The following is a 27,744-nucleotide window of genomic DNA, read 5'->3' as shown; positions in this document are numbered from 1 at the left end:
CATAGAATTTGCCACGAAATTTTCTCTTCCTGCTTCCTACGGAAATATTTGTATCAGGAGTACAGAAATGAGGTTTTACATCGTTAGCATTGCATAACTATCAATGAATATGGTCTATCACCTCCTCCAAAAGTTATATTGTGGCAGGAGTTCATAAATGGAACTTGAAACTAAGTTTTTTTCATAGAATTTGCCACGAAATTTTCTCTTCCTGCTTCCTACAGAAATATTTGTATCAGGAGTACAGAAATGAGGTTTTACATCGTTAGCATTGCATTAACTATCAATGAATATGATCTACCACCTCCTCCAAAAATTGTATTGTAGCAGGAGTTCATAAATAGAACTTGAAACTAAGTTTTTTTCATAGAATTTGCCACGAAATTTTCTCTTCCTGCTTCCTACGGAAATATTTGTATCAGGAGTACAGAAATGAGGTTTTACATCGTTAGCATTGCATAACTTCCTACGGAAATATTTGTATCAGGAGTACAGAAATGAGGTTTTACATCGTTAGCATTGCATAACTATCAATGAATATGGTCTATCACCTCCTCCAAAAGTTATATTGTGGCAGGAGTTCATAAATGGAACTTGAATCTAAGTTTTTCGCATAGAATTTCCCACGAAATTTTCTCTTCCTGCTTCCTACGGAAATATTTGTGTCAGGAGTAGAGAAATGAGGTTTTACATCGTTAGCATTGCATAACTATCAATGAATATGATCGACCACCTCCTCCAAAAATTGTATTGTAGCAGGAGTTCATAAATGCAACTTGAAACTAAGTCTTTGGCCATAGAATTTGCAACGAAATTTTCTCTTCCTGCTTCCTACGGAAATATTTGTATCAGGAGTACAGAAATGAGGTTTTACATCGTTAGCATTGCATAACTATCAATGAATATGGTCTATCACCTCCTCCAAAAGGTGTATTGTGGCAGGAGTTCATAAATGGAACTTGAAACTAAGTTTTTAGCATAGAATTTCCCACGAAACTTTCTCTTCCTGTTTCCGACCGAAATATTTGCATCAGGAGTATAGGAATACCTATGACTTTCTATCGTGCTACCTGTCAAAATAATTGTATCAGGAGTAAACCGAGTATCGAATAATTATGCTGTCCTGTTGCCTAATCAAAAAATAATGGTATCAAGAGATCAAAGTACCAGGAGTAAGGAAATGCGACTTGAAGGTCTCCGAACGAGGGGCTTGGTACACACTCGAAGGGGGATAATGGGCGTGACTGGAAAAATCAAAACCAAAAGAGAAAATAATTTAATGAAAAAATTGCACAAAATGCGTTTACCCTAACTTTAACTCTTAAATTAAGTCTGTTTGCCCCGACGCGACGAAATCGGCGCGTGAGCGGAGCGTAGTAACGACATCGATTTCGTAGCGTCGCCGCCGAAATTACGAAACTGTGTCGCCTTGTAGCTTGAGCAATTCGAATCGGCGATACTGCGGCCGTCGCCCTCGTCCCTCCTCGACATCTCCGAAAACGGGGACAAACGCTTCGGCTCGTCCTCCTTGCCGCGCGGCTCCCTGAGAAACAACACCATCACGCTCGCGCGCGCGCGGGGATTAATCGACTCACCTTAGGACCTTCTTGTTTTTGACCTCGCGCTCTAAAATATCGGCGGTCGTCAGGTCGGAGCTCTGGATCTGTTGCAGGGAGCTGCTCGTTTCCGATAGCCACGGCTTGATCAGTTTAGACTTGCACAGGCAGATTTCGAGCTTGCAACGTTGGCAACAGGGTTTCGTGAGCTCGCCCGCCAATTCCGTGTCTTCCAAAATTCCCAGCGTGATCTTCTCCAAAACGGAATTGTCGGTTTGGGGTAGCGCGTTCGAGCTTTGATTGAGCAGCAGCTTCGCCAGCGGCGGCGCGAGACCCAGGCCGAGGTTGCGCTCGTGGTACACTTCGGATATGGTCGGCGTAAGTTCTCGATTGATGTGGCGCAGTTGAGTCGCGAGGATCGTATCGTGGAGACTCGACGGGCCGGATTTGGAGTCGGGCGAATTTTTGTCGGGCGAGTTTTCGGTTTCCGCCTTCGTACTCGCGGGTTCGGATATGTCGTCGTTCGGCGAGAAGTAGAGGAGCTGTTCGTGCGTGGTGATCGCTTCTTCGTTCGGTAGAGTGACGAGTTTACGGGACGTTGCCTGGGCGACGGTCTGGACGGGACTCACTTCGGTTCGGACGCTGAGACGGTCGAGCGTCGACATGGGGTTGCGGGGTTTCTTGTAGGTAACTTTGCTGCGTTGGGTAACGTTGTTGAATAGCTTCGCTTCCATCTTTTCCAGTTCGGAATCGGAACTATTCTCGAACATGGCGGTTGCGAGGTTGTTGTATAAGGGGTGGTCTGTAAGAGGCTGTGTTCTGGGTGGAGGTAGTGGGGGGAGTTGCGCTTGCGTTTGCCTCCTCAAGACAGTAGCGTGCCCATTGTCCCAATCGGTCGCCGAGCTTGCAGAGCTGGAGCTATCGGGACGTAAGGGATCCAATTTGTTGTCGTGGGCGTAGAGATTTCGGATACGTGTCTGGTGGGCGAGTGAGAGAGCTACGCTCTGCGATTCAGACTGTAGCACCACAGGCGGACTTGGCGTGAAGGCGGCATCCGATTCGCCGCCGCCAGGGCGCGCCAGTGTGCTACTCTTGCGCGTTTTACTGTCAAGGGTGGCCTTTACGTCGGCCGGATTCGCCGTTCTGCCATCGGGCTCGCCTCGCCTGCGGACATAGCTCGTAAAGGCTCCCCCTAAACGCTTATGGGGTAGGACGGTGCGGGTGAATGGAGGAGGGACGCGAGGTATTGGTTGATTTTGTACGGGCATATTAAGTTCATTATCGGAGTGAGAGAAATCGTTGTCGACGGATGCCAATGATTCCAAACTGCTGGATGAATCGATGCTAAGGCTTTTAGGGGCTTCGTGAGTATCTGCAACGGCAGTAAATTAGTGCTGCATGTGGCAGTAAAAGTTAAGTTTAGCCGAATCACTTTAAAAAAATGCGATACATTGCGTCAAAAAGTGTTCGCTTTATTCCGCTAGAGGTCACCCGAATGTACCATTCTGTTTTTTTTCCTCTCTCTAGATCTTTCCTTAATTTTTGACGTGCGCGTTACTAGCCTTGATAAATACGCAGAATTTGATTTCCAGACCTTTGGAAAAGTATGGTTAAGTGTCGATTACAATTTTCAGTATTCGAGTTGCTCGACGTGCCAAACGTTAGATTTTTCTCGCACTTTATATGCCTCGCTGTTTATACCCCCTCGCTCGATTTTTGTTTGTTGTATCTGATTGCAGATTATTGGCAGACAGCACCCTTCTGAGCTCGGTAAGGCCTCGGCTACGATATTCGCTAGGTTTTTAAATATTGAGTGATCTTGAAAGCCACATAAGTAGTGCATTTGAGAAACTAAAGTTGCATCGATTTGGAAGGGGGAAGAATACGAAGTAGATGAAGATAAAGTAGAAGAGGGGAGTGAAGGAAAATAAGAAAAAGGAAGCAGATACACAAGATCAGGAGATAAGGAAATAAAAGAGTAGAAACAGAAAGAGATAAATAGGAGAGGAAGGTGATGTGAGAAGAAGAAGAAAGAGAAAACGCATGAAACAGAAACGAAGGAGGAAACACAGGACGATAAGGCAACGGAATAATGAGATCCATATGAAGGGAAGAAGACGAAACAAATAGAAGCAAAAGGTCGAGAGAAAGGAAGAAAAGATAAGGAAAAGAAGATAAAGTTAAAAAGTAATCGTAAACGATTTACAAAAAGCGCATTTCCCATTTGTAAGATGCAACTTCTGTTAAAATCGTAAAAATCCGGCCACAAATATTAAAAGATTGCGTTGCAAATGTGCAATCTATTTTTGATGTGCTACTTCAATTTCAGTTTATAAGAAGAATTTCATTTCAATGCTTTTCTAAATAAGAAAGTTGGAACTGTGCATGCGCAAATCTATTTTGAAACTAACGTTAGATTTTCCTTTGTTCTAAGCGCCTATGTATCAAATTTAATTAATTAATTAATTAATGCCGTATTCTGTGATTATTGCTTCCATAAAAAAAAAGTTGACACTGCGCATGCGCAAAAACCAAATTTTGACACTGGCGGTAGATTTTCATTTATTCCAAGTGCCTATCTATCAAATTTCGTTTAAATTCGTCTATAAATAAAAAAGTTGGGCACTGCGCATGCGCAAAACCAAAGAAACTGGCGTTAGATTTTCATTTATTCCAAGTGCCTATGTATAAAATTTCGTTTATTCTTCCATAAATAAAAAAGTTGGCACTGCGCATGCGCAAAACCAAATTTTGAAACTCGCATTAGATTTTCATTTATTCCAAGTGTCTATCTATCAAATTTCGTTTAAATTCTTCCATAAATAAAAAAGTGGCACTGCGCATGCGCAAAACCAAATTTTGAAACTGGCGTTAGATTTTCATTTATTCCAAGTGCCTATCTATCCAATTTCGTTTAAATTCTTCATAAATAAAAAAGTGGGCACTGCGCATGCGCAAAACCAAAAAACTGGCGTTAGATTTTCATTATTCCAAGTGCTATGTATCAAATTTCTTTTATTCTTCCATAAATAAAAAAGTTGGCACTGCGCATGCGCAAAACCAAATTTTGAAACTGGCGTTAGATTTTCATTTATTCCAAGTGCCTATCTATCAAATTTCGTTTAAATTCGTCCATAAATAAAAAAGTTTGGCACTGCGCATGCGCAAAACCAAAGAAACTGGCGTTAGATTTTCATTTATTCCAAGTGCCTATGTATCAAATTTCGTTTATTCTTCCATAAATAAAAAAGTTGGCACTGCGCATGCGCAAAACCAAATTTTGAAACTCGCGTTAGATTTTCATTTATTCCAAGTGTCTATCTATCAAATTTCGTTTAAATTCTTCCATAAATAAAAAAAGTGGGCACTGCGCATGCGCAAAACCAAATTTTGAAACTGGCGTTAGATTTTCATTCATTCCAAGTGGCTATCTATCAAATTTCGTTTAAATTCTTCCATAAATAAAAAAGTTTGGCACTGCGCATGCGCAAAACCAAAGAAACTGGCGTTAGATTTTCATTTATTCCAAGTGCCTATGTATAAAATTTCGTTTATTCTTCCATAAATAAAAAAGTTGGCACTGCGCATGCGCAAAACCAAATTTTGAAACTCGCATTAGATTTTCATTTATTCCAAGTGTCTATCTATCAAATTTCGTTTAAATTCTTCCATAAATAAAAAAAAGTGGGCACTGCGCATGCGCAAAACCAAATTTTGAAACTGGCGTTAGATTTTCATTTATTCCAAGTGCCTATCTATCAAATTTCGTTTAAATTTGTCCATAAATAAAAAAGTTTGGCACTGCGCATGCGCAAAACCAAAGAAACTGGCGTTAGATTTTCATTTATTCCAAGTGCCTATGTATCAAATTTCGTTTATTCTTCCATAAATAAAAAAAGTTGCCACTGCGCATGCGCAAAACCAAATTTTGAAACTCGCGTTAGATTTTCATTCATTCCAAGTGTCTATCTATCAAATTTCGTTTAAATTCGTCTATAAATAAAAAAGTTGGGCACTGCGCATGCGCAAAACCAAAGAAACTGGCGTTAGATTTTCATTTATTCCAAGTGCCTATGTATCAAATTTCTTTTATTCTTCCATAAATAAAAAAGTTGGCACTGCGCATGCGCAAAACCAAATTTTGAAACTGGCGTTAGATTTTCATTTATTCCAAGTGGCTATCTATCAAATTTCTTTTATTCTTCCATAAATAAAAAAGTTGGCACTGCGCATGCGCAAAACCAAATTTTGAAACTGGCGTTAGATTTTCATTTATTCCAAGTGCCTATCTATCAAATTTCGTTTAAATTCGTCCATAAATAAAAAAGTTTGGCACTGCGCATGCGCAAAACCAAAGAAACTGGCGTTAGATTTTCATTTATTCCAAGTGCCTATGTATCAAATTTCATTTAAATACTTTTATAAATAAAAAAGTTTGCAATTCGGTTTATAAATCGTCGACATGCGAAAAGGGCACTGTGAATTTCGAATCGATTCGACTCAACTTTTGGCATTGCGTATTATATGGCTAAAACTATGCCCATATGGAATTTCATGAAATTCAGTTCATAACTAACGGATCGGATCGGACATTTCTAACCAAAGTTATCGTTTACACGGACAGATAGAGGGACAGACAGACAAAGGAACAGTCGGACAGATCAACAGACAGATAGCAATACAAAATTATAAACGATCTCTAGGATAGTTTATAAACGGCAAACTAAGATAGAGAACTAGTAGCGTCTCAACGAACGAGCGGACGGACAGCCGGACGGATGGACAAAGTGGCCACAATAGCGCATTTTTTTAAATTTTTGTAGAAATGCGCTAAAAAGGGCAAAAGGATGAGGTAAAATGCGAGATGTGACGTGGAAGAGGAATGTGAGTTGAAAGGAAGGGAATGGGAAAGAAGACGGGAGAGAAGTAGAAAGGAAAGAGGAACGTAAGGGAGGCGCAAGGTAAGGTGAGACGGGAGTGGCATGGGAAGAAGAGATAAAAGAGCAAGAGAGGCAAGAAGAATGGGGAGGAAATTGGGAGTGAAAAAAACGGGGAAGGAAAAAGCAAGGAAAGGTAGGACGAAAAATGGAGGGAAGAAAAATGGCACGAGAAAAAGAAAAGAAAAGGAAGCGGAACGGAGAATACGAAGAAGAAAAGATGAATGAGGTAAAAAAAAGCTTACAAGGAAAGGGAAGACAACACAATCGGGGAAAAAAAATTGAACAGGTGGAGATAAAAGGGGCTAAGGGGATAGGAATGAGAAGGCTGGGAGAGGATGAAGGTGAAGTGTGAAAGAAGTATGAAAAGAAAGGAGAAAGACAGTGTGGTATTGAGATGAGATCAGGAATTGGAATTAGGAATGGGAAGAAGTAAGAATTTATAAATAAAAAAAGAGAAAGAAGTACATGATCAGGAGTAGAAAGAAGAGAAGGAAGGGGGGAGAAATTGCATCCGATTAAACAGAGCATGATTAAAACAAAACATTATGTTTAATTTATAGTCCGCCGCGCAATAAAACGATGCCATGCGGTAGGGGCGTTGTACATCCCAAACGGGATTCGAAAGAGTCCCAGATTTGGCACGGTAAAGGTGGTAAATTGATGTGAAGATTCGGCGACTGGAATCGCAATTGACGACCAATTACAGTAACATGCGTCGATATTTATACAGTGTAGAAAAAGCGCATAAGATAATATGAGGGCGCACAAAAATTATTAAGTGACCATATATTTGCGCAAAACGTATTAAAGAAACAATGAAGAATAATTACTACCCCAAGACAAAAATAGAGGATCAATTCGTGTGCGCATAATTACCGTCTAATTACTATTACCATGTTACACCACAGTTAATTTTTTAAAAGGCGCATAATTGACGCCTAATTATTGAGACCTACGTCTGTGATTGGGCAAAACATACGAATGGCTAGCACACGCATAATAAGTGCACAAGGCAGATTCTGAGGATGAACTGTCATAATACCTTCACCATATGGGCGCATAATCTGCGCCTAATTATTACTACCTGCATAAAACAGTAAAAGTGAAAAAAACAGTGCATTGTTATAAATATTACACAAATGTTAGAAATAAATTGTTCCAATAACATAACAGTGGGCGCATAATTTTCTAAAAGGCGCATAATAGACGCCTAATTACCGAGTCCCGTGTCTATGCGAAGAACAGCGCATAGTAAGTGCAAAAGGCAGAAGCTGAGGATGAACTATCGTAATCCCTTCAAAATCTGGGCGCATAATCTGCGTCTTATTATTATTACAAGCGTCTATTTTGGCGCAAAAGGTATGAAACTGAAAAAAATCGGAAAAAGAACGCAGAATAGTTATCCCACAAAATAAAAGTTTATGAGCGCATATTTATTTAAGTGACAATACCTTCAGAATGTGGCCGCATAAGTTGCGTCTTTTTGTGCGCGAAAGATGCGCAAGCGTCTATATTCGCACAACATGTACCAGTGTAAAAATATGCGCACAACTAGTAAACAACAAGATTCATGTGGCGTTATCGCAATAACTTACGGATCTGGGCGCATGATTTTTTCGACAGCGTACAATTGGCGCCTAAATATTATGACGCGTCTATAGCAAATATACGTTTATAAAACGGCACAAGGGGGGTAAGTTGCATGTAGTTGAGTAAAAATGTGGGCGCATAATTTTTTCTAAAGCGCACAATGCAAAATTATGACACGAAAAATGTAGAAATGTAAAAAACGGCGCAAAGTTATCGCACAAGACACTACTTAAGAAAGAATTGTTACGAACATTAGCGCATAATTGGTACTGATATCTGTGCCTATGATCGAGCAAAACACGAGTGTGAGGAACACGCATAATAAGTTCATAAGACAAAAGCTGAGTATAAACTGTCCTAATACCTTCAAAATGTGGGCGCATAGTTTGCGCCTAATTATTATTTTTGCGCGAAACATATGAAAGCGAAAAAAAAACGGAGAATTAACCCCAACAAGAAAAAATGTGAGCGCATAATTTTTTAAGAGACGCTCAATTGGCGCATAATTTCCGTGATTGTATTTGCACATGTACCAGTATAAAACACGCACACAACTACTGAATAACAGATTAAGGTAATATCTCGCGGATCTGGGCGCATAATTTTTTTGGCAGCGCACAACTGACGCCTAAATATTATGACAATGGACCACTGGGAAAAACGGCGTATAATTACTGCACAAGACACAAGTTGAGAATTGTCTGTTAGGTGTGCGCACATCGACCGTCGAGTCCTTCATCCGGGGGGGGGGGGGGGGGTCTATATCTGCGCAAAATTTGTGTGAAAAACACGCGCATAATATAAGAGTTGGGGATGAATTGTAATTCTTCTCCATAGCGCATAATTTCCGCGAAACATACACAACAGTGTGTTATTGCTTACAATTGTGAGCGCATAATTATTGTGCCATGCGCTTATACTTGCGCAAAATATGCCAAGACATTAGTTAACAATGAATTATGGTGCTCCTTTCTTGTGCAGAAATGAGTTTTTCAGAGCGTATAATTGGCGCATAAATAATAAATATTTTTTAAAAAGCGAAGGGCGCAAAAGTAACGCGCAAGAGAGTGAATTGTTGTACGCTATGTAAAAATGTGAGCGCATATTTTTGTCTACAGCGCACAATTGATGCCTAAATAACATGAAAATATACCAATGTTTAAAGCGGCGCATAATTACCGTACAAGACACAATTGAAGCCCCATGGTTATTTCATACACTTACCTTCAAGGGAACAGTAAACACATTGGCGCTTATATCTGCGCAAAAAACGGCGTCTAATTATAGTTTAAGATTAATTGTTGGTTCCGATTGCGGGTGCGTTCCAAAAGGAGCGCAATAAACACCTAAATAATGGGACAATCATCTACATTTGCGCAAAAAATACCAGCGCACAATTGGCGCATAAGTCAAAATTTGTACCAAAACAATTACTGTTCATGAATATGGGCGCATCATTGTTCTAAAAAGTGCACTAAACACTAATTGGGTTTGTGCGCAAAATATACAACTGTGAAAAACGGCGCATATTTACCGCAAAACAGCGCCGCATCGCATTATTCAAAAATGGCACGGCTAGGGTCGCGCGCCAACGCAAACTTACCAAACAGCGCCAGTAGCGCTTGCAGAGTGAACTGAATATTTCGCCGGTTCGCCTGTTTACCTGTCCTCAGCGTCACCTTATCCTGCCCGACATCGCAAAGGTCGAAGCCGAGCGAGGCGAGCAGCTCGTGGCAGCCGGGCACGCGCCACAATTTCACGCTGAGCGATATCTCGACGCTGTCGGCGTCCGAGTTCTTCGCCGAGAACTGCGACATGACCGACTGGATCACGCCGATTATGTCGTCGGCGACGTCCGCGTTCGCCGTCAGCTTCGAGAGCGCGTGCAGCGAGGTGCTCGTTAGGCCTGGAAGAGTCGCGAGTTTAGCGGCGGTCGCGCAATAATTCGCTCACCTAGAAGCGCCTGGAGACTGGCCGAACACTGGGTCAGCCGCTCGTCCGGATCGGATTGGGGGAAGAATACGCTGCTCGGAATTCCGTTCGACGCGGGTTCGAAACGGAAGCCGACCGACATCAGCAGCTCCTTCCAGCCCATCACCGTGCCGACCTTATTTTCGATGGACTTCTGCGTCGTGTACATGGCGTTCTTTTGCCCTCGGTGTATGCGCTGCAGACTCTTCTCGACCAAGTGCAACGTGACTCTCAGGGCGTCCCGACACTTGTCTGGCACGCGTAACAGTTCGCAGAGAGCTTGACCCATCAGCGCCACCTAAAAACGCAATACAAGCGTGATGCGTCATTTGCGATAGGATGTCAGGCGAAAATTAATTAACGCACGTGTTTTTATCCGAAATGCAGGTGTGCGCGTAAGTGGGGACGCGTGTACGGAGTACCAAGACTAGAATTTATACGATTCCGGTCACAAAACACAGAGTTCATACCAATGGCGAGCGAGCCGAAGGCGAGATCGGCATAATTCAACCGCTCGTCCGAAAGTCTGTGTCATTATACGGTTCTGGTCACGAAATACCGAATTTAAAACAATGTCGAGTGAAAGGCGAGATCGGCATAAATACATCGCTCGCTCGGAACGCGGAGCCTGTGTACTGTAAGTAATTAAGATTTTTTTTATTTATTTGTTTGTTGACCGCCTGCGTGCGGGGTAATATGTCCAAACAATTTGTAAGCCTTCTTTCAAGCAGGGATTTTGCTTTAATGTTGTTCAATTGTGTTTTGGAATAAATGTTTCAATCAATTAATTGTGCGTGCAACACTTACCTTACTCGATAATCGAATATTCATGCCGACAAGAACGAATCCGGCCCAATTCGCCGGATGGGCGAAGTGTTTCGTGTGCTGAACAGTTTGCATGGCCTCCGCCAGAGCCCTGTAAATCCAAGATGAGAAAAGCGAGCGAATTATACCAATCGGCGAACCTCGCTGCGCGCGTCCCCTGCAACAGGGCAGAGTAGAAGGCCCGTAGCAAGATCTTAGTTGCGGTGTCCGGTACTGGCCACAGCGACACCAAAACCGCCTGGACGCCAGCCGCCAACAGCGCCCTCACCAGCGCAACCAAACCGTCTGAAGTGGCCCAGCCCTGCTGGTCTCTCGTGTGCGACGAACTTATCTGTCGACAAAAAAACTTAACGGCGCGACCACGAGCGAGGGGCAACGTACCACGACTAGTTTCGCAGACATGCGCGTTGACAGCAGGTCGGCGGCGCTCAACAAAAATTCGGAAAGCGGCGGAAGTTCGGCGCTCGTAGATACCTCGCTGCCCTCGTCCTCCTCCGCGTTATCCGACATGTAGAGACGTTTCGATTGGCTCTGCTCGAGCACCTCGGAGGGACTCAGCACGAGCGACGACAACTTCCAAGAAACGTGGGTGGCGAAGTGCACGCATTCGGCCTCCTGTATCTGCGCTAGGATTTGTTCTTTGGTCGCTTGATTGCCGACGAGCGCTTGCGTTTGAAGCAGTTCGGCGACGATATTCGCCTCCTGTTCGGCTTGAGGGATGTCCTTCCAACCCCAGTGTTCGGTGATGCTGTGAGGTAGTTTCGGATTTCCGATCACTAAGCTCTTGACGGTCTGCTCGTTCTCCTGCTTTCGATGGCGGCCCATGCGGAGCGAGGACAAGTTCGGCACGACCAGCAGCGAAAACCGCTCGCACAGGTACTCGGAGTTGTCGTTCGAGGAGCGCAGTACGGGGAACGGTACCAAGTAGAGGTCGCCTTCCAGTACGAGAATCAATTCCCGTCGTGTCCCTTTGTTTACAGCTGGAAGACAGATGTTTGTTTATGATGTGGAAACTCGAAAGTAGAACCGGTCACCTTATCCCCTCCGCACATTTACTACATTTTAATTGAGCCGCGAATTAAATTCAGATTACGCGTAGAAAAATGCTCAAAATTCCATGTTATTTTTTTCGAATTCGTATATTAGTTACCATAAGGAAATTTCCATATGTACCGCTTCATAGCGAACGTGGACGAAAGTGTGTCTGGCGATAACAAGAAACGTATTGCGCAAAGTCACGATCTCTTGGCACCTAAGAGTTTCGTTCCAGACGAGCACGTAACGGAAATGCGGGTTTTCTATTGGCTGTTAGGGCACGCCAGTCGATTTTAAGACTTTTAGACCAACATAACCTCTTGAAAATGTTTCAAGGCCTTTAAAGTATAACGGGTGGTAGAATTAAAAATGTATTTTTTTCGAAATTGTATTTTGGTTAACATAGGGAAATTTCCATATGTACCGCTTCATAGCGAACGTGGACGAAAGTGTGTTCGGCGATAACAAGAAACGTATTGCGCAAAGTCACGATCTCTTGGCACCTAAAAGTTTCGTTCCGTTCTGTTTAAAGACGAGCACGTAACGGAAATGCGGGTTTTCTATTGGTTGTTAGGGCACGCCCGTCGATTTTAAGACTTTTAGACCAATATAACCTCATGAAAATGTTTCAAGGCCTTTAAAGTGTAACGGGTGGTAGAATTAAAAATGTATTTTTTTCGAAATTGTATTTTGGTTAACATAGGGAAATTTCCATATGTACCGCTTCATAGCGAACGTGGACGAAAGTGTGTCTGGCGATAACAAGAAACGTATTGCGCAAAGTCACGATCTCTTGGCACCTAAAAGTTTCGTTCCGTTCTGTTTAAAGAGGAGCACGTAACGGAAATGCGGGTTTTCTATTGGCTGTTCGTCGATTTTAAGACTTTTAGACCAATATAACCTCTTGAAAATGTTTCAAGGCCTTTAAAGTGTAACGTAGAATTAAAAATGTATTTTTTTCGAGTTTTATTTTGGTTAACATAAGAAAATTTCACATGTACCGCTTCATTGCGAACGTGGACGAAAGTGTGTCGGCGATAACAAGAAACGTTTGCGGAAAGCCACGATCTCTTAGCACCTAAAAGTTTCGTTCCATTCTGTTTAAAGAGGAGCACGTAACGGAAATGCGGGTTTTCTATTGGCTGTTAGGGCACACCCGTCGATTTTAAGACTTTTAGACCAATATAACCTCATGAAAATGTTTCAAGGCCTTTAAAGTGTAACAGGAGGTAGAATTAAAAATGTATTTTTTTCGAATTTTAGAAGAATTTGTATTTTGGTTAACATAAGAAAATTTCCATATGTACCGCTTCATAGCGAACGTGGACGAAAGTGTGTTCGGCGATAACAAGAAACGTACTGCGCAAAGTCACGATCTCTTGGCACCTAAAAGTTTCGTTCCGTTCTGTTTAAAGACGAGCACGTAACGGAAATGCGGGTTTTCTATTGGCTGTTAGGGCACGCCAGTCGATGTTATTTTTGGGAGCTGTAAAGCCGTTTGAAGAGTAGTTCAAACTATCTATAAAAGATCGCTTGCCCCGCTGTTGGGAAGGTGAAGGGCGCGTGGTCAATTTCACTTTCAAGGTTACCAAAGGTAGGTACTCATTTCAATCCGGTTAATGCCATCATTTTTGTCACATCTGTTGTTCATTTTCAAGGTCAATGATGCCATTTCTTGTGCGGTTTGGGCTCGCGTTGTGAAGTGCAAACCATTGGCACACACGTACTGCCATTTTTGGGAACGTGATCGCGAGCGACCAACCTTTGGACCGAACGTACCTCTATATTTCACCTTGACCCACCTTCCAAGGTCACCACCGTCAAGTGCCGAATGACCTTTGAACTTACCTTGGGCTATGGGGCACCGCATACAAATGGGGTCGTTTACCTTTGGTAACCTTGGAAGTGAAATGACACGACACATAAAGGTCGTTTGTTTACAAGTGATAAAACTTGCCCGAAGGAACGTTTTCGAGTCGTTGAAATCCGTTGTTTATGTGAACAATTGTTATAATAAGGGGAAAATCCACGCGAGTGATAAAGGGGAGGGGATAAGCTCCTCGTTCTACTCTCGTGACGCGTACCTCCTTTGCACGGTAAAAAATCCTCGAACGGCTGAATCAAAAGTTGATACAAGGCGTGCAAGCAGGCGGGACCCTTCCAACTTTGCCTATTCGACGCGCGCGTCGAGCCCTGCGTGCTGGCACTGGAACGCGTAGATCCCTGTAGAGAGGCGACCGATCCCCCGATGCTTCCCAGCGAGAAAAGGGAGCTCAACGAGTAGTTGCTCGAGTTGAGGAGATGCTGACGGTTAACCATCCGTAAAAATCCTACAAGAATTAGTGAACTGCAACAAATTGAATGGTACTACCTGTCCGCTCGGAGATCGGGTCCTCCGAGTACTGATCCTCGTTGATTGTCGAACAGGGTGACAGCTCCAGGCCCAAACTGTCGCGTACCGCGGTAACGAGCCTCTCCAAAACACCCGCGCCGTTGCAAACCGGATCGCCTCCCTCGTTCAGCTCCGAGTCGGCGGAATCGCTCAGCGTCGCCGAGTGAAACTTGATAATTCCCTTGGTCGGCGCGATTAACCACGCGTACAAGTAACCGGCGGCGACGCTGTAGTAGAGCACCGACGCCCTCTGTCGGTTGACGATCTCGTTAATCTGGTCCAAGTTGTTCGGGACGTAGTCGTCCGAACGGCCCTTGCTTTTACCGCGCGACTCGTTCAGACCCTGCCGTTCGAGGAGTAGGTCGACGAACGCGCGGTTCCGACCGCGCTCCGCGACGACCAGCGCCTCGTCTTGTCGATTCAATCCTGCAAGTCGATAAGTTAGGCAACGGTCCGGGTCGGCCGGAGGCGATTACCGACTAGCACCCTCTGCAAAACCTGGTAGCTGCCGGTTTGGAGTTCGAAGAGCGAGAGCTTGTAGTCGGGCGAGCTTTTCGCTTCGCGCCGGATGTTTTCGAGGAGTCGAGTCGCCGCCTCCAGCTGTTTCTGTGAGCCGTCCAGGTCGCCGTTGGTCCACAGCGCCAGTCCGAGCCTGTTACGGATTTTTGCCTGAAAACGCGATCGGTTGGGGAAAGTTGGCGACGGTGAGCCTTACTCACCTCCTCGTCCCTTCGACCGAGAACTTCGGCGATACAAAGACCTTCCGTTAAGTAGGCGACAGCCTGCTGACGATTGCCCAGCAATTGATGTATGCGGCCGAGTGAACTGTAAGCCAACGTTTTGGCGAGTTGGTCGTTGGTGCTCGCCGCCACTGACAAGTGCTGCTCTTGGTAGCACACGGCCTGTTCGAGATTGCCCAAGGCCTCGTGAACGGAACCTAAGGAAAATTTGATGGGGGGTCTGGGGCAGACAGAGATCCAAATTGTAAATTACCTAAATTTCCATAGGCCCTGCACTGTAAAGGCGCTATCCCCAATTGTTCAGCTATGTCCAGGTCATTCTGATGATACTGCAGAGACGTTGAGTACTCCCCCATCTGTAGATAGACCGAGCCGAGTCCGCTGATTGCGTCCGCTTCCATGATTCGATCGCCTAGAACCCGCGCTGAAAACTCGGCGCAAACGACAAACGGTAAACTTACTCAGTTCGTGCGCGATAGTCTTCTGGTGGTCAAGGCAGGAGATGGCCTGCTCCAGGTTGCCCAAAGACGCGTGCAGCTGACCCAGTTCTCCGTAGGCGGCGGCCTTCGCCTCCGAATTTCCGAGCTCGTGCGCGACGACCAGCCGCTTCTCCAAACAGACGAGCGCCTGCTGAAGATTGCCGAGTGATCTTTGCGACTGGCCCAAGCCGCGGTAGGCCCGCTCCTGGTCGCGCGTGCTCTTCAGTTTTAAGGCGATCGCCAAATACTGCTCGTGACACTTCGTCGCCTCGTCCGGGTCGCCGAGCGCGTCGTAACAGTCGCCGAGATTACCAAAGGCGCGCCCTCTATCCAACTGCGAAGTGGGCGTACTCAACCGTTCCAACGTTGCCAGCTGTTGCTCGAAGTAGCCGATCGCGTCCTCGTAGTGCGCCATATTGAGCCTAACACTCGAGTTACACCGCGCCTTACTTTTTTTTGTTTTGGAACTCACCGAGCAATCCCGAGATTTCCATAGGCCTGCGCCTCGACACCGCAATCTTGCAACTCCTGCGCCCTCTCCAACTGTTCCTGGTAGCACTTGACGGCGTGCGTGTAATTTCCGAGCGCCATGTGAACGGCCCCCAGGTGCCCGTGCGCTCGACACTCGCCCGACAGCTCCAGCATTTCCTGTCGTAACGTCAACTCCTGCGTGTGAAAACCTAGAGCCTTGTCAAATCGCCTCAGCAGCCGATGCGCAATTCCCAACGCGCCACAGGCCGCAGCCTCCATACCCCGATCTCGACTGCCTCTGGCCAACGCCAACTGTCTCTGATACATCTTGACCGACTCCTCCACCTCGCCCATTCTCATGAGAACGTCCCCGATATTGCCGAGGGCCCGAAACTTCCCCGAGTTGTTATTGATCATGTGGGCGATCGCGAGGAAATACTTCTGGCACTCGAGCGACGTCTCCACCTGTCCGAGTGCGAGATGCGCCAACCCAAGATTGCAGTAGGCGCGTCCCATGTTCATCTTATCCTGTAAGTCCTTGGCCAGCGCCAAGTCCTGGTCGTAATACCGCACCGCCTCCCGATAGTTTCCGATGCAGTAGTGAGCGTAGCCTAAAAAATGGCAGGCCTTCGCCTCGCCCTCGACGTCGGCCAACTCCTGCGATAACATCAGGTACTGCTCGTAGTAGGGGATCGCCTCGGAGAACTCGGTGCGCGAGCTGAGGCAGTTGCCTAGGTTGAGTAGCGCGCAGGCTTCGCCCGCGGTGTCCTTCAGTTCGCGCGCGATTCCCAAATGCGCGCGGTAGTGCATTAAGGCCATGTCGTGCGCGCCGAGCGCCTGATAGGCGACGGCCAAATTTCCGTGGGTGCTCGCCTCGGCGCTTCGATCGTGCACCTCCTTACTTATCGTCAGTTCTTGCTTGTGATACTTTATCGCGGATTCGTAGAATCCGGCGGCCGAGTAGGCGTTGCCTATGTTTCCGTACGCGCGGCCCATGCCGGCGCGGTCTTGCAAATTGCGCGCTATCGCGAGGTGGGCCTGGTGTAACTTTAGGGCGGCGTCGTGCTCCCCCAGCAGTTGGTACACGATACCCAGGTTCGAGCAGGCTCGGCCCTCGGCCACTTTATCACGGGTCGCCAGGGCCATGTCGAGCTGCCGCTCGTGCCAGTGTTTCGCCTGCTCGTAGTCGCCCGCACATCTCGCCGCATGCCCCAATCCTGCGTATGCGCGAGCTTCGACCGATCTAAATATTTATCATTGATTAGGGATCGGTTTAAATCTACCTCCCCGCCCCCTGCCCTCCCAAAAAGCAAAAAATGCGCTCAAAAAAGACTACAGTACCAACGCAAGCAGTAACGCATTTAATATACCTAAACAAACGCTAAAAAAATGCTCCAAAAACCGCATGAGATAGGAAATGTCACTTTACTATTCAAAAAACATAAAAAGCGACATTGGTGCAACTGAAAGAGAAAAAATACGCTCAAAAAAAGGCTCAACAGTATCAACGCAAGCAGTAACGTGTAACAAACGCTCAAAAAAGTGACCCAAAAACCGCATGAGATAGGAAATGTCACTTTACTAGTCAAAAAACATAAAAAGCGGCATTGGTGCAACTGAAACAGAAAAAAAAACGCTCAAAAAAAGGCTCAACAGTATCAACGCAAGTAGTAACGCATTTAATATACGTAAGCAAACACTCAAAAAAGTGCCCCAAAAACCGCAAGGGATAGAAAATGTCACTTTACTATTCAAAAAACATAAAAATCGACATTGGTGCAACTGAAAGAGAAAAAATGCGTCCAAAAAAAGACTCAACAGTATCAACGCAAGCAGTAACGTGTAACAAACGCTCAAAAAAGTGACCCAAAAACCGCATGAGATAGGAAATGTCACTTTACTAGTCAAAAAACATAGAAAGCGACATTGGTGCAACTGAAACAGAAAAAATACGCTCAAAAAAAGGCTCAACAATATCAACGCAAGTAGTAACGCTTTTAATATACGTAAGCAAACACTCAATCCCCAAAAACCGCATGGGATAGAGAATGTCACTTTACTATTCAAAAAACATAAAACGCGACATTGGTGCAACTGAAAGAGAAAAAATGCGTCCAAAAAAAAGGCTCAACAGTATCAACGCAAGCAGTAACGTGTAACAAACGCTCAAAAAAGTGACCCAAAAACCGCATGAAATAGGAAATGTCACTTTACTAGTCAAAAAACATAGAAAGCGACATTGGTGCAACTGAAACAGAAAAAATACGCTCAAAAAAAGGCTCAACAGTATCAACGCAAGTAGTAACGCATTTAATATACGTAAGCAAACACTCAAAAAAGTTCCCCAAAAACCACATGGGATAGAGAATGTCACTTTACTATTCAAAAAACATAAAACGCGACATTGGTGCAACTGAAAGAGAAAAAATGCGCCCAAAAAAAGGCTCAACAGTATCAACGCAAGCAGTAACGTGTAACAAACGCTCAAAAAAGTGACCCAAAAACCGCATGAGATAGGAAATGTCACTTTACTAGTCAAAAAACATAAAAAGCGACATTGGTGCAACTGAAACAGAAAAAAAAAACGCTCAAAAGTATCAACGCAAGTAGTAACGCATTTAATATACGTAAGCAAACACTCAAAAAAGTTCCCCAAAAACCGCATGGGATAGAGAATGTCACTTTACTATTCAAAAAACATAAAACGCGACATTGGTGCAACTGAAAGAGAAAAAATGCGCCCAAAAAAAGGCTCAACAGTATCAACGCAAGCAGTAACGTGTAACAAACGCTCAAAAAGTGACCCAAAAACCGCATGAGATAGGAAATGTCACTTTACTATTCAAAAAAACATAAAAAGCGGCATTGGTGCAACTGAAACAGAAAAAAAAAACGCTCAAAAGTATCAACGCAAGTAGTAACGCATTTAATATACGTAAGCAAACACTCAAAAAAGTGCCCCAAAAACCGCATGGGATAGAAAATGTCACTTTACTATTCAAAAAACATAAAAAGCGACATTGGTGCAACTGAAAGAGAAAAAATGCGTCCAAAAAAAGGCTCAACAGTATCAACGCAAGCAGTAACGTGTAAACAAACGCTCAAAAAAGTGCCCCAAAAACCGCATGGGATAGAAAATGTCACTTTACTATTTAAAAAACATAAAAAGCGACATTGGTGCAACTGAAACAGAAAAAAAAACGCTCAAAAGTATCAACGCAAGTAGTAACGCATTTAATATACGTAAGCAAACACTCAAAAAAGTGCCCCAAAAACCGCATGGGATAGAAAATGTCACTTTACTATTCAAAAAACATAAAAAGCGACATTGGTGCAACTGAAAGAGAAAAAATGCGTCCAAAAAAAGGCTCAACAGTATCAACGCAAGCAGTAACGTGTAAACAAACGCTCAAAAAAGTGCCCCAAAAACCGCATGGGATAGAAAATGTCACTTTATTATTTAAAAAACATAAAAAGCGACATTGGTGCAACTGAAAGAGAAAAAATACGCTCAAAAAAAGGGTCAACAGTATCAACGCAAGCAGCAACGCATTTAATATACGGAAACAAACGCTTAAAAACTGCTCCAAAAACCGCACGAGATCGGAAATGTCACTTTATTATTCAAAAAACATAAAAGCGGCATTGGTGCAACTGAAAGAGAAAACATACGCTCAAAAAAAGGGTCAACAGTATCAACACAAGCAGCAACACATTTAATATACGTAAGCAAACGCTCAAAAAAGTGACCCAAAAACCGCATGAGATAGAAAATGTCACTTTACTATTCAAAAAACATAAAAGCGGCATTGGTGCAACTGAATACGCTCAAAAAGAGGCTCAACAGTATCAACACAAGCAGCAACGCATTTAATATACGTAAACAAACGCTCAAAAAAGTGCCCCAAAAACCGCTTGAGATAGAAAATGTCACTTTACTGTTCAAAAAACATAAAAAGCGGCATTGGTGCAACTGAAAGAGAAAAAATACGCTCAAAAAAGGCTCAAGAGTATCAACGCAGTAACGCATTTAAAATACGTAAACACACTCAAAAAAGTGCTCCAAAAACTGCATGAGAGAAAAAAAGGCCCAAAAAACCTCCACGGTACCAACGAAAGCAGTAGCGCATTTAATAATCTTAAAACAACGCTCAAAAAGATGTCCCAAAAACCGTACGGGATACAAAATTCACTTTACTATTCAAAAAACAATAAAAACGCCATTGGCGCCACTAAACGAGAAAAAATGGGCTAAAAAAAGGTTGTACGGTACCAACGCAAGCAGTAGCACATTTAATATTCGAAGGCAACGCTCTAAAAGCTGACCCAAAAATTGTGAGATATTGAATGTTACTCTACTATTCAAAAAACATAAAAAGCGGCATTGGTGCACCTGAAAGAGAAAAAATGCGCCCAAAAAAAAGGCTCTACGGTACCAACGTAAGCAGTAGCGCATTTAATAATCTTAAAGCAACGCTCAAAAAGGTGTCCCAAAAACCGTACGGAATACAAAATGTCACTTTACTATTCAAAAAACATAAACAGCGCGATCTGAACAAATGAAAAATACAAAATTCGCTCAAAAAAGGTACAAAATATCATTGTACCTAAAAATTTAGGTTAGAGGGGGGGGGGGGCTTCATCACACTTACTTATCTCCAATGCCCTGCGCGAGCCTCAGCACTTTCTCGTGATACACGATCGCCTGGGCGAAATTCCTACGATAATGATGACTGGAGCCCAAGTTGCTATAGGCGCGCGCCTCCTCGACCTGCGACGAATGCGAATTAAAACACTCGACTGCCCCTAGGCGACTAACAACCTGATTGCCTAGTCGGCGAGCGATTCGCAAGTGCTGCGTGTGACAGTCGACGGCCGAATCGAAGTCGCCCATCGCGAGATAGACGGCGCCGACGTTGCCGATCTCGCGCGCCTCCTGCAGCTTATCGCCCATCTGCTTGACGAGCTGCACGCACTGCTTGTGGGAGGCGAGCGCGTTCGGGTAGTCGCCGATCGCGGTATAGACGTGACCTAGCGAAGTCAGGGCGGCGGCGGCCGCCTGCGTGTCCTTGCATTTCATCGCGAGCACCAGCTGGTAGCGGTGAGCGGTCAGCGCCTCCTTGTACGACCCCTGGCTGAAGTAGGCGGAGCCTAGATTACCGTGCGCTCGACACTCTCCGGCGGTGTCGCCCAAACTCTTCGCTATCGCCAAGTCTTGCTGCATGTACCTAAAAGACGTTTGTGCACATTCTGATAAAAGAGAGACAGAATACTAACCCGATCGCCTTATCCAATTGATTTAGAGCCCAATGGGCCGAGCTGAGCGCGCTGAACACCGAGCCCCTCAGTTTCAGCGAGCAGGATCCGATGCGCAGGGCCGACTCGAGAACGGTCACCGCCGAATGATACAGTCCGGCGGCGAGCAGTTCCTGCCCGACGACCGATATGAGCACGAAGGGGCTCTGGTCCAATTTCATATTTTCTAGCTGATGGAAGATCGGCTCTAAGTTATGTCGAAGTGGTGACTTGACCGAGGCCTCGATGAGCGCCGATAGCAGCTGCTGCGAGGTGGGATCCTGTGCCAGACCGCCACTGAAGGCGGCGAGTGCCTCGCCGTGTCGTCCCATGCATTGCAAAGCGACCCCTTGCCTAACAAAAGCGGTTTATTAATCCGTAATGTTGGCACCAGGAGTTGCGTACCTGTAGTAGGCCTTCGGCCAAGTTGGGCAAAGATCGCGAGCAGTAACAGCATCTTGAAGCGCCTGCGCGAACAGTCCCTGCTTTAGCTTCGCAGCCGAACGGTTCGAGTACAGAATGTGATTGGTCGGATCGAGCTGGAGCGCGTCGGTGTAGAGGGCGACGGCCGTCGCAAAGTCGCCACTCTGACAGGCGGCGTTCGATTGGTGAACCTAAAGGACCAACGAGATCTTTAAGGTCTTGTAAAGGCTCCAGAAAAGCATTCTTCAAGGCAAGTCTTTTAATCTCTTTTGGAGGTTTTTTTAAACCCAAAAATCACAAATTCCTTGGCGAATGAAAACTCGAATTACAACCAAAGAGAATTTTTCAAAAAAATGCTTGTGGGTACACATTGGGCCTAAATTCCAAAAGAAAGATTCTCGAGTTTCGCGAAGATATCAATTGTTTTGGAGGTTTTTTAACTAAAAAAAACCCAAAAATCACAGATTCCTTCGCGAATGAAAACTCGAATTACAACCAAAGAGAATTTTTCAAAAAAATGCTTGTGGGTACACATTGGGCCTAAATTCCAAAAGAAAGATTCTCGAGTTTCGCGAAGATATCAATTGTTTTGGAGGTTTTTTAACTAAAAAAAACCCAAAAATCACAGATTCCTTCGCGAATGAAAACTCGAATTACAACCAAAGAGAATTTTTCAAAAAAATGCTTGTGGGTACACATTGGGCCTAAATTCCAAAAGAAAGATTCTCGAGTTTCGCGAAGATATCAATTGTTTTGGAGGTTTTTTAACTAAAAAAAACCCAAAAATCACAGATTCCTTCGCGAATGAAAACTCGAATTACAACCAAAGAGAATTTTTCAAAAAAATGCTTGTGGGTACACATTGGGCCTAAATTCCAAAAGAAAGATTCTCGAGTTTCGCGAAGATATCAATTGTTTTGGAGGTTTTTTAACTAAAAAAAACCCAAAAATCACAGATTCCTTGGCGAATGAAAACTCGAATTACAACAAAAGAGAATTTTTCAAAAAAATGCTTGTGGGTACACATTGGGCTTAAATTCCAAAAGAAAGATTCTCGAGTTTCGCGAAGATATCATTTGTTTTGGAGGTTTTTTAACTAAAAAAAACCCAAAAATCACAGATTCCTTGGCGAATGAAAACTCGAATTACAACAAAAGAGAATTTTTCCAAAAAATGCTTGTGGGTACACATTGGGCATAAATTCCAAAAGCAAGATTCTCGAGTTTCGCGAAGATATTTGTTTTGAGTTTTTTAACTAAAAAAAAAACCCAAAAATCACAGATTCCTTGGCGAATGAAAACTCGAATTACAACAAAAGAGAATTTTGCCAAAAAATGCTTGTGGGTACACATTGGGCCTAAATTCCAAAAGCAAGATTCTCGAGTTTCGCGAAGATATCTTTGTTTTGGAGGTTTTTTAACTAAAAAAAACTCAAAAATCACAGGTTCCTTGGCGAATGAAAACTCGAATTACAACAAAAGAGAATTTTTCCAAAAAATGCTTGTGGGTACACATTGGGTCTAAATTGCAAAAGCAAGATTCTCGAGTTTCGCGAAGATATCAATTGTTTTGGAGGTTTTTCAACTAAAAAAAAAACCAAAAATCACAGATTCCTTCGCGAATGAAAACTTGAATTACAACAAGAGAATTTTTCCAAAAAATGCTTGTGGGTACATAATGGGCCTAATTCCAAAAGCAAGATTCTCGAGTTTCGCGAAGATATCAATTGTTTTGGAGGTTTTTTAACTAAAAAAAAACCAAAAATCACAGATTCCTTCGCGAATGAAAACTTGAATTACAACAAGAGAATTTTTCCAAAAAATGCTTGTGGGTACATAATGGGCCTAATTCCAAAAGCAAGATTCTCGAGTTTCGCGAAGATATCAATTGTTTTGGAGGTTTTTTAACTAAAAAAAAACCAAAAATCACAGATTCCTTCGCGAATGAAAACTTGAATTACAACAAGAGAATTTTTCCAAAAAATGCTTGTGGGTACATAATGGGCCTAATTCCAAAAGCAAGATTCTCGAGTTTCGCGAAGATATCAATTGTTTTGGAGGTTTTTTAACTAAAAAAAAAACAAAAATCACAGATTCCTTCGCGAATGAAAACTCGCATTACAACAAAAGAGAATTTTTCCAAAAAATGCTTGTGGGTACACATTGAGCCTAAATTCCAAAACCAAGATTTTCGAGTTTCGCGAAGATATCATTTGTTTTGGAGGTTTTTTAACTAAAAAAACCCAAAAATCACAGATTCCTTGGCGAATGAAAACTTGCATTACAACAAAAGAGAATTTTTCCAAAAAATGCTTGTGGGTACACATTGGACCTAAATTACAAAAGCAAGATTCTCGAGTTTCACGAAGATATCAGTTGTTTTGGAGGTTTTTTAACTAAAAAAACCCAAAAATCACAGATTCCTTCGCGAATGAAAACTCGAATTACAACAAAAAAGAATTTTTCCAAAAAATGCTTGTGGGTACACATTGGGCCCAAATTCTAAACGCAAGTTTCGGGGAGGTTTCACTTGTTTTGGAGGTTTTTAAAAAAAATCACAGATTGATTCCATAATAAATGAAAACTCGAATTAAACCAAAAGAGAATTTTCAAAAAAATTTGTTGTAGGCACAAATTGGGCCAAAATTCTAAACGCAAAATTCCCGAGCTTCGCGCAGGTTTCATTAGCATGGGCGTTTTTTAAATTAAAAAGCCCAAAAATCATAGATTCCTTAATGAATAAAAACGCAAAAGAAAATTCATCAAAAAAATGTGTGTGGGTGCAAATTGAGCCCAAATTCTGAACGCAGCGTGCTCGAATTTCGTGGAGGTTTTATTTGTTTTGACTTTTTTTAACTTAAAAAATCACAGATTTCTTTATGAATGAAAACTCGAATTGCAATAAACAAAAAAATTTTCAAAAATATATTTGTGCGGGCCTAATTTCTAAACGCACGATTCTCGAGTTTCGCGGAGGTTTGATTTCTTTTGGTGCTTTTTTTTAAATTAGAAACTTCAAAAATCACACATTGCTTCATGAAAAATCCGATTACAACAAAAATTCCCAAAAAATGTTTGCGGGGACAAATTGGGCCCAAATTCCTAGAACAAGTTTCTAGAGTTTCGTGCCGGTTTCATTTGTTTTGGCGTTTTTTAAATTAACAATTCCAAAATTTGCACATTGCAAAATGAGTGAAAATACTATTTTCAACAGAAAAAAAATGTTTTAGGAAAAAAGCGTTTTTGGACCCAAACTCAAAACACAAGATTCTCGGGTTTCGCGGAGGGTTTATTGGTTTTGGGGGTTTTTAATTAAAAAACTCAAAAATCATAGATTGCTTAATGAATGAAAATCCAAATTACAACAAAAAAAATTCAAAAAAGGAGGGGGGGGGGGGAAATTGGGTCTAAATTCAAAAAACAATTTTTTTGAGTTTCTCTGACCTTTCATTTCACCAAACTTTGTGTGTTAAATTTGAGCTGCTAATTTAAAATTTTGTGCTAATCCCCTTAATGAGTAGGTAACATTTTCTTTTCCTATAATTTTATGCTCATTTTAACACAAAATTATTAAATAAGAAATTTAAATTGTAATTAGCACAAAATTTTAAATTAGTAGCACAAATTAGCACAAAATTATGATACTCTTAAAAATCAATTCCTTTGAAATCGACATTCCAACTTCACTGATCCAGATCCAGAATTAAAAGCGACGATCCCACATAGTCTGGTTCCAAGTTCAAGTCCGGGATTAACCTCATCAGTAGTTCGATGCTTACCTTCTCGACGAATAGGGCTCGGTTTGCTGCCGGAAGTTCGGTGGTTCCTTCGGGCTCAACCTACAAAAACAGATAAATTAATTAGGACCGTAACGGTCGAGGGGGTTGCAGAAACCCGTGGTACCTTCAGGTTTCTGTTCTGTTCCAGCATTAAAATCGCCTCGCATTCTACAAACTAAGAACCTACTCCAAGATAGAGAAATGCATACTTCCGTAAAATCCCTGTGCGACATCCCAACGTTTTTTAAACCACATCCTCATCCAATTAGTGTTTTTTTGTGACACTTCAACATTGTTCACATTTGAGAAAACGCACACGTTCGCCACGCACTCACTTTAAGTCATCTTGTTTCGGGTAATTCGAGAAGATTTGCGAGATTATTTCGATTTAAAGGTAAAATAAATGCGCGTAGAGGCCGTCATCTAAACAGTTATTTACTCGCATTCCTTTTCGACGCCATCTTGGAATGCAGGTAAGTAACAGGTGCGCTGTAATCTCCACCGCGGTTGCGTTAAGGTCGAGGGGAAATCGCCCCAACTTTCGATTATTCGGAGAGATTTCGTGGAGAAATGCTCTCTGCGGTTTACTTGGGGCGCGCATGTCGAATAACAAGGGAGAAAATTTGGCCGGAGGCGATGGCGACCACCAGCAATTACCATTGCCAAATGCCAATTACAATTAATTGGGATTTAATCGTTTGCAGGGGTCGTTTGGTAGTGGTACATTTTGTGGGAAATGTATCGCAATTGAAAATAAAAGTAAATTTACTGAAGGTCATGAAGATGACCACGACTGGCCGTCTGCAATTCCACCATGGCGGATGGATAAGAAACCAGTACCTATATCTCGCCTCTTTTCGTTAATCTTCGTTCTTGCGCCCCGCCTTCTTCCAATGGTTTTTGAGACGCATGCCTTGATGTTTCGTGTTATTAGCAGGACAGGAGAAGAGAAGAAAGGAGAGAGTATGGGAATGACAGCACACAGGACGAACGCGAATATAGAAAAAAGCGGCGAATGAAAGTCGATGACAGGAGATACAGAAGAAGTCACGAAGAGAAGGCAGCGGAGCATAGATGCATAGAAAAGGGAAAAGACAGCAAGAGATGAGATACCAATGCGAGAAAGCAGGAGATTAAACAAACGGATAAGGGAAAGACAACAGATGGCAGTGGAGCGCTACCTAGGGAACAGAAGTAGACGGAAGAGCATAGGCGGACAAGGCAAGAGAGAACAAATAAATAGGCGCAGAAGGAAGAGGCAAGAGAAATCAGGTAGATGGTAGGAGAGTGCCAAAAGAAAGTTGGCGAGGACAGGAGAGATTATACAGGGGAAAGTCCAAGGGATTTCAAGAATGGGAAAAACATTAAAGGATGAGATGGATCAAAACGGGGGAGGACGGGAAAAGACATTGGGCAGGAGAAGTTAGGAAATGACAGGAGAAAGTAAAGAAAGTGCACAGAGGATACGCAACAGTAGGCAAGAGATGACAAAAATATGCAAAATAGTGGAGTGGGTAAAGAGAGTAACAAAAAAGATAAGAGAGAATCTGAGTGGAAAAGACACTGCAGGAGCAATCAAGTAGGTAAGAGCGAACAGCTGAGAACAGGAGATGATAGAAGAGAGTAGAAAAAAGCAGGAAAAGTAGGAGATGAAAAAAGGAAGCAGGAAAACGTAGAAGACAAGAATGGCGGTTAAATTCTAATAGTTTGCTAAAGACGAATACAGGGTGCACTGAAATATAATTTACTGTCCTTTAGGATGAACGGAACATCCAAGGGATTTCAGCACATTTTTGTGTGGCAGATCAGTACTTTTATTAGCTAGTTTTGACTCCACAATCAATAAGATCTTGTCGAGGGCTACCACATTCCCTTTGTCGGTACCCACTTCTGCTGCCCCCACAGACGCCGGATGTATACAAAGTTTGAATCAAAACACTTGTACCACGTTGTTAAGTGCCTCAATATGAATGGCGACTGAGTTGAAAAATAGCCTAAGAGTGTAGCTTCCAAATGTATATAATAAAAGTTTCTTACACTTTCTTAATTTTTTATTTCAAAACGTCTGTTACTTTCTGGATGGCCCTTGTAGAAGAAAGTTACAGCGGTAGGAAAAGGCTGCAAATTTAAACTAATAATAATAATACTTTATTTGTAATCTATACACTATAGTCTGTATTAGTGTGACTAGCATTTGTACGCAATCATTTCTACGACTTGTGCCCCATGCCATAGCTAAATTTGACGCG

At 43.1% G+C, this 27,744-nt stretch overlaps 1 protein-coding gene across 3 annotated transcripts; it reads right to left on the bottom strand.

Annotated features, from left to right (window-relative positions):
• Window positions 1-1,260: 1,260 nt before the first annotated feature.
• On the bottom strand, window positions 1,261-25,983 carry LOC116161190 (tetratricopeptide repeat protein 28). Of its 3 annotated transcripts, none has more exons than XM_031474441.1 (20): window positions 25,705-25,983; window positions 25,496-25,555; window positions 21,700-21,908; window positions 21,277-21,648; window positions 20,819-21,227; window positions 20,652-20,770; window positions 16,001-17,242; window positions 15,511-15,950; window positions 15,303-15,461; window positions 15,029-15,246; window positions 14,786-14,978; window positions 14,289-14,735; window positions 14,002-14,247; window positions 11,264-11,862; window positions 11,023-11,213; window positions 10,865-10,973; window positions 10,040-10,355; window positions 9,690-9,992; window positions 1,596-2,928; window positions 1,261-1,543 (listed from the first exon to the last, which is right to left on the bottom strand). In XM_031474441.1, exons 1-20 carry the CDS (start codon window positions 25,726-25,728, stop codon window positions 1,327-1,329), a joined length of 7,206 nt encoding a protein of 2,401 aa, XP_031330301.1. In that variant the 5' UTR covers window positions 25,729-25,983; the 3' UTR covers window positions 1,261-1,326. The 3 variants fall into 3 exon arrangements, with proteins under 3 accessions (XP_031330301.1, XP_031330302.1, XP_031330300.1); XM_031474442.1 differs by having other exon boundaries at window positions 20,822-21,227; window positions 25,705-25,982; XM_031474440.1 differs by having other exon boundaries at window positions 20,652-21,227.
• Between the last annotated feature and the right edge of the window lie 1,761 nt (window positions 25,984-27,744).

The sequence above is a fragment of the Photinus pyralis genome, unplaced genomic scaffold, assembly GCF_008802855.1.
Source record: "Photinus pyralis isolate 1611_PpyrPB1 unplaced genomic scaffold, Ppyr1.3 Ppyr1.4_LG10, whole genome shotgun sequence".
NCBI lineage: Eukaryota > Metazoa > Arthropoda > Insecta > Coleoptera > Lampyridae > Photinus > Photinus pyralis.
The sequence above is the reverse complement of the archived record's forward strand: the minus strand, read 5'-3'. Positions and strand labels throughout refer to the sequence as shown.

Bases quoted from the DNA above. Each gene is read 5' to 3' on its own strand.
- LOC116161190 (XM_031474440.1), bottom strand. From the start codon at position 25,728: ATGTCGCACAGGGATTTTACGGAA. The intron at 21,649-21,699 runs GTACGCAACTCC...CGCTTTTGTTAG, and splicing joins TGGCCGAAGGCCTACTACAG to GCAAGGGGTCGCTTTGCAAT. The intron at 14,248-14,288 runs GTAGTACCATTC...TAATTCTTGTAG, and splicing joins CCCGATCTCCGAGCGGACAG to GATTTTTACGGATGGTTAAC.